General features: G+C 50.2%; 1 protein-coding gene across 1 annotated transcript; it reads left to right on the top strand.

The window, feature by feature from the left end:
• The first annotated feature begins 489 nt into the window (after positions 1 to 489).
• Positions 490 to 6223, top strand: Vgll2 (vestigial like family member 2). Its single transcript, XM_055599442.1, has 3 exons — positions 490 to 689; positions 3001 to 3310; positions 5225 to 6223. The coding sequence occupies exons 1-3, from the start codon at positions 609 to 611 to the stop codon at positions 5803 to 5805; spliced, it is 972 nt and encodes a 323-aa protein (XP_055455417.1). The 5' UTR covers positions 490 to 608; the 3' UTR covers positions 5806 to 6223.
• Positions 6224 to 7013: the final 790 nt, after the last annotated feature.

Below are 7013 nucleotides of genomic sequence, written 5' to 3'. Positions count from 1 at the left end.
CTTTCCTAATGCGGAGGTTCCAAACGAAAGCTCCGTCCCTCGTTCCCAAACCTCGAGGGAACTAGGAGCAGAGGTTCTGCTACAGGCGCTGCTCGCGACTTCCCCGCGCTCTGCGCTCCCCAGCTTGTCACTGTTGCTGGCCTCTCTATCTTTGTGTCTATGCCGTCTTTGTCCCTCGTGGAAACGAGGAAAGGGGGAAATCCCTGGGAAATCGCTGCTCCGGGAGGAAAGCCTGCCTCCAACACACACACACACACACACGTAGGATCCACACTCTCTGGCACCCAGGTCACAAGCTTCCCGCGAAGGAGTCCCAGGAAACTCTTGGTGCATTTCGCTGTCCTTTGGTCCCCGCCCCCTTGTAGCGTCAGCGCGCCCCGAGCTGCGGGGTTTAAATGCGCACTAGCGGGAGCCCGGGCGCTTCTGCCCGGGAGCGCGGCCCGGCTGGAACCGCGGAGTGGGAGGGGAGCGAGCTTGCCGCATCCCCAGCCCAGCACCGCCCGGCGGCCCATGACTTCCGGGCGCCGCCGTCGCCGCTGCAGCATCCTTGAGAGCACCAGAAACAGCGTGGATGAGAAACCGCTCGGCTGCCTCCGCGGCGGAGAGCCATGAGCTGTCTGGATGTTATGTACCAGGTCTACGGTCCCCCGCAGCCTTACTTCGCAGCCGCCTACACTCCCTACCACCAGGTACGGGTCAGTCCGGTTGGGGCGGGAACCGGTGGAGTACCCCGACTACCCGAAAGGTCGCCTGAGCCTCCACGAGCCAGGGGCGACAGACAGGCACCCAAAGACTCCGGGATGGGCTGCGACCGCTGTTAGCTAATTTTCTTTCATCTGGTTCATTTGCTGTCTTGAAACAGCACCTAAGTCGTACTGGCGTGCACCGAGGCCTTCTCCAGAGGAGGATGGGTGGTCCCTACTGAATTTTCTTTTAGAGTCCGGTGCCGCAAAGCTTATTCAGGGGAATCCGAACTTTGGTCTTGACAGTAGAAATAAAAACAAAACAAAACAAAACAAAAAAAGGAAATCAAAAGCCTGGCTCTGTCGTTCTAAGATGGAAAGGTTCTCGATCGTCTCCAAGTCAGTTCCCAGGCGGTCGGGCTAACTAGCTCCGGAGCTGGGGGATTCGTTACCAGGTGAACCGCGCAGGAGGCATTGGCCTGGTGATCTGCGTTTTGCGGAATTCTAGGGAGCATTGTTCCGGTGTGATTGATCTGCCCTTGGAGTTCCCCTTTCCGGGTCCTAAGTAGCGGAACCCCACAGCCCAAAGTCACTTTTAAGATCACTTAACCCCGCTCCTGCAAATGTTTAAGTTTCATAAGATTCTGCCTGTGTCTCTTTTCCTTGGGCTGTGTGCCTAGCCAAACAGGGCTTCCTTCCCTGTCCCTAGAAAAGGTAGCAGAATCTGAGGACAGTATTCCAGGGAAAGAGTGAAGGCACACACCTGGGACATCAGAAGTCTGGACGGGACTGGAAAATAAGCGCCTGGTCTACTCTTTTAGGGACATGGAGCTGTATTGTAATGTTTGAGTCAGTACTTTAAACAATTTTGTTTGCGAATCCAAACAATACATGACTTTTGCTTTAAGTCCCTCCCACCCCAGCGCAAACTTTCCAACCTAGAATTTGTAGTCTCCCAGTTAGATTTAGGATTCTCCGTGGCGTCTCGCTGTAAACGAAGTGGGAACGTGGCATTTCGTAGATGATGACTTTAAAAAACTGGTATCTATTGTTCCCCGCCTCTGAGATCAGCAGCCCTTCCCCAGCATGGGAGGATCTACTATAAAAGAGGAGAGAGAGAGAGAGAGAGAGAGAGAGAGAGAGAGAGAGAGAGAGAGAGAGGTTGTCCAGCTGCTTCCTTTTCCTCCTGGACCCTGGACCTGTCTACTACATAAAATTTCTTCCCACTCTGCCCTTACCTTCAAGGCCATCTCTGCCTCCAGAATGATTTAGCGGTATACCACGTCCGGTATGCCACGTCTATGGGTCATTTCTAAGACAATGTTCTCAGAAGCTGCACCTGGTTTTAAAGTTTCACTGATACAGTGATTTGTTCAGTAGCATATAAGGATCCCAACCTTTTTCTTTTTTATAACTTCTGTCCGAAATGTGTGTGGAGATGCTCACAGTGTGCTAGTCCTTTGCTGACTTTTCTTTACTTAAATGATATGTTAAAACCACTAGTACTGAAAATATGCCTGTGGCCCCAGCACTCTGGAGGCAGAGAGACAAGAAGATCTTAGTTCAAGGCCAGCCTCAGCTACGTGGCAAGATTCAGGGCCAGCCTGGGCTGTATGAAATCTTTCATCAAAACAAATCAAACTAATGAAAACAAGGACAATGACTTTGGAAAACAATTTGTGGGAGGTGTGCATACAAAAATCTACTTGCATTTATTTAAAAGATCCAGCAGGATTTGGGACCTCTTTTGTGTTTTCTTCTGGCACTGCATTCCTGATTGCGTGGTGTAGATTCTGTTTTTTCATTATTGTTGTTGTTCTTTCCTTCCTCGTGAGAATGCTTGATCTTGCCTCCTGCTCTTCTGCTCTAAGCTCTCATGTAGAGAATAGTTGACATGGGTGCCTTTTATCTTTCTGTTTGTAAAAGTCTATAAGCCCTGAGCACAACTCTGAAAGCTGAATTCAGCTTATAGTCCTTATACGCTGATTTAGTTTTTCTTTGTTTATTTTTTCACATTGTTTGTCTGGTTGATTAACGGATGGTTGATTAACTGATCAATTTGGTGGCTTCTGAGATTTTTCACCCCAACATTTTAAGAGGGGGTTTCCTGCAGTTCAGTGGCAATTTTGGGGAGTGAGGGTATCAAAGAGGGCAGGTTTTTTTTTTTTTAATCTTTCTATTACAGGACTAGAGGCAACTGTTTTGTCATCTATTGCTGGTCTTATCTGCAGGCACAAAGCTTGGGCAGAGATACTTTAGAGATGAACCTGCATTGACCCTCTCTTCTGAAACTGATTTTCTTTCTTTCTCTGAACAGAAACTAGCCTACTACTCAAAAATGCAGGAAGCCCAAGAGTGCAATGCCAGCCCCAGCAGCAGTGCCAGTGGGAGCTCCTCGTTTTCCAACCAAACCCCAGCCAGTGTCAAAGAAGAGGAGGACAGCCCAGAGAAAGAGCGTCCACCTGAAGCTGAGTACATCAATTCCAGATGTGTCCTCTTCACCTACTTCCAGGGGGACATCAGCTCTGTGGTGGATGAACATTTTAGTAGGGCCCTTAGCCAACCTAGCAGCTATACCCCAAGCTGTACCAGCAGCAAAGCTCACAGAAGCTCCGGACCCTGGAGAGGTGAGTGGGACCTCATTGAGAAGGGTAGGTGGAGGGCTACTGCCAATCTGTCTACCTCCAGGGACCCAAAGAGGTGAGGCCAAAAGAGCAGTAAACATAAAAGAGGGGTTGAAGGACAGTGTTTGTGGGAGGCAAGAACAAGGGAAAGAGCAAGAGCATAAGCTCTTATAGAGGCAGGGGGAAGCGGTGGCCTGGAGGCTGGGATAAGGGGACGGTGGCCTTGGAATTAGAAGCCTTAGATGCGTGCATTGGCTCTACCAATCCCTAGCACAGTGACCTTGGGCGAGTCTCTTAACCTCTAGAAGGTCAGTATTCACTGGTCTCTAAAATTAGAATAACACTTGCCCTCCTAGCCATCCCCAGAGAAAGCTGTAAGAGTCAAAAATTGAAATGTCTGTGGGTGTTTTTGTGGAAACCCGAGGTCTCTCACAGCCGACGGAGTAGAACCTTCACCAACAGCCCACAAGGCTCCTTTGCAGTTTCTGAAAATTTGCCTGTCAACTTCCCTGAGAGCAAAAATCTGCTTGAGAATACCTCCCAAAACCAGCCGGCTTTTTGCCAGGCTTCAAATACTTGGGAAATCTTAAAGCAGAAATTGTTTGTAATGCAAACCAGTGAGTAGCAGAGCAAGAGAACACCTTTAACAGCTTCTCCAAACAGATCAGTCTCTTTCTACATTCCCTATAGGCATCTGCTTTACTCAAAGGACGAATACCAAAGTGGCAGTCTTCCTCTATTACCTGAGGAAACCATCCAAAGCTCTCTCAGTCAGTTTAGTCTTTGATGTGTAACTAAGCTGAGAAGTGACAATTTCGTTGTATATAAAAAAAAACTAATTTTCATTTGTCATTTGTGCAAGAATGACAATCTTCACTCCACCTCGTTATTTTCATAATAATATCTGGCATTTTGCACAAACCTTGTCCTCAGAAGAGATTTCAAAGCATTCATTTTAAGTGCAAAACGTCCCTTTTAGTCTCCTGTTGCTTAATATTTTTTTTTTACAGGACATTTGTTCACCATTCAGAAAATGCTTTCCAGGCTGGTTTAGATTTTCTAGCATGTAGTGCTTATGCCTCAGAAGAGGTGTGCCATAAAGGGGCTTTAGATTGAATGTCTCTCTCTCTCTCTCCTTACTCTACCCAAGGCAGCAAATTTGACCTAAGCCCCCCCTCTTTTATCAAGCTACCATAATCTAAAGAGTTGACAGTGATGCTGATGACTGTTGTCATTATTATTATTATTATTATTAATTTCCAGCATCCTCATTTTGCTCAGAAAGTTTATTAATTAAAACTTGAGGGTTTTTTTTTTTCTTTTAAGCCTATAAGACGGCTGCTCTTTTAACATACCGACCCCATTTCTCTCCTTGTATTCTCGCGGGAAAAGGGATATATTTGAAAGAAGACTTCTAGAGAGAACACCACTAAATAACAGGACTTGGACTTCTTTGGTCTCCCAGTCTTACAGACAGTTTCCTTGAAACAGAGCATTTCCTGGACCAGGGAATGTTGAAACAGGAGAGAAGGTAGTGAGATAGCTAGACCATAAGCAGAGGGACCTAAGAGTTCAGCTTGGAGGCAGGACTACAGCCTGGAAAAGGGAGTTTGCCCTAGACCGGAGGGGAGAGGGCAATTTCTCTACTTCAATCGCCTTCCTCCACCACGAGAAATTGTACTGCTGGCCCATCTACAAAACTGGGTGATTCAGAGGTCCCCTGGGCTTTCGGGAGCCTTCACTTCACAGTGCCCTGGCCTCCGTGTCACCCGCAACGGGCGGTGACCCACAGGCAAAGGCTGCGGCTCCCTCCCCTCCGTGGCCTTCTAGCCCTTGATCCCTAGTCCCCAGGCCGGATCGGGCTGGCGTGGCCGCCGGTGACACACTCCTCTCTCGCTTTCCTCCCGCCCCGGCCAGCTGAAGGCACCTTCCCGATGAGCCAGCGAAGCTTCCCCGCCTCCTTCTGGAACAGCGCGTACCAGGCGCCGGTGCCCGCGCCCCTGGGCAGTCCCCTGGCAGCCGCGCACTCGGAGCTGCCCTTCGCCGCCGACCCCTACTCTCCCGCCGCGCTCCACGGCCACCTGCACCAGGGCGCGGCCGACTGGCACCACGCACATCCGCACCACGCGCACCCGCACCATCCCTACGCGCTGGGCGGCGCCCTGGGAGCGCAGGCCTCCGCGTACCCGAGGCCGGCGGTGCACGAAGTGTACGCGTCCCACTTCGACCCTCGCTACGGGCCGCTGCTCATGCCCGCCGCCTCGGGCCGTCCCGGCCGCCTGGCCCCTGCCTCGGCGCCCGCTCCCGGCAGCCCGCCCTGCGAGCTCGCGGCCAAGGGCGAGCCGGCGGGCGGAGGGTGGGCCGCGCCCGGGGGAGCCTTCGTGAACCCCGCCGGGGAAGTGGCCCAAAGCCTGGGCCTCAGCGTGGACTCAGGTAAGCGGAGGAGGGAGTGCAGTCTCCCGGCCGCCCCTCCGGCCCTGTATCCGACTCTGGGTTGAGCCCCAGGCGCTCCCAAATCCCCCCACACCCTGACTTCCCTTGCGAGACCCCCCCAGGACCATGTGGCTGAGAGATTGCATGCCATCATTTGTTTCTGTGGGTAGACATCTCTAGAGTGTAGCACCCTGCCCTCGGCCTGGCTTGGTGGTACAGAGGACTCTTCTTATCCTTTGACTAAAGTTTTCGGTGGAAAGATTCTAGTCTGCGCTGGTCAGAACTGTAGCCACTAACCACGCGTGACTACTGAGCCTTTGCTAGTGGCTGGGATGAACAGAGATGTGCTGTCAGGCATAATACACACTGGATTTCCAAAACTGCAAAAGAAAATAATGTAAAACTTCACCTCGTTAACATTTTATACTGACTTTGCATGTTCTGATATGTCCAGCAATTGCCTATTGGTTATATTGCGTTAAATAAAATACACTATTCAAATGATCAATTGTTTCTTCTTACTTTGATCCTTCTGAGTGGCACCGACGTACCTCATTGCTCCTGCAGGGTCCCCAATCGAGAGTACCTGTGACTGCCGTCTACCTCTTACAGCTGCTTAGCTGCCAAATTGAGTAGGTCTTTCACGCGCATAAATTTTAGACTGTTTTTTGGATGGTAATGCTAAGAGGCTAGATGGCTGGCCTAGAGTTGAACTTCAAAGGCAGGCATTCATTCAGATGAGAACTGGAGACATCTGAGGGTTTGGCCCTCTTTTTGCTTTTTAGCGCAAATGACAAATGTTTTAAAATAAGCCCAGTTATTGGCGAGCCCTTTTCCCTTTTCCTCAGATGAAAGCTTCACTTCTCCTGAGGCTTTGCTTCAGCATTCGCTGCCTGTAGATGAAGTCTGTAACTGTCACACTCACCTTTCACTGCCTGTAGAAGAAGTCTGTAACTGTCACACTCACCTTTCACTACCTGTAGATGAAGTCTGTAACTTTCACGTTCACCATTCATTGCCTGTAGATGAAGTGTGTGGCTATCACAAGAAAATGGTATGTTTGTCGTTTTTCCCCTTAAATATCCTGACAGCATCACCCCCACCCCACCCCACCCCAGCTGCCACCCCATCTTCTCTCTATTTTCAGCTTCACAGACTCAGGACCAAGGCAAGGATCTGCATGGACTTTAGACAGACCACCCTCTTTCCTGAAGGTCTCCATGTAACTCCGTAGGTGCACATCTTTGAGCTGACCTCCTGATCCCGTTTCCCC

Source organism: Psammomys obesus, unplaced genomic scaffold (assembly GCF_907164565.1).
Source record: "Psammomys obesus unplaced genomic scaffold, mPsaObe1.curated_primary_1811, whole genome shotgun sequence".
Classification (NCBI taxonomy): domain Eukaryota; kingdom Metazoa; phylum Chordata; class Mammalia; order Rodentia; family Muridae; genus Psammomys; species Psammomys obesus.
This window is presented reverse-complemented; position numbering and strand designations above follow the sequence as displayed.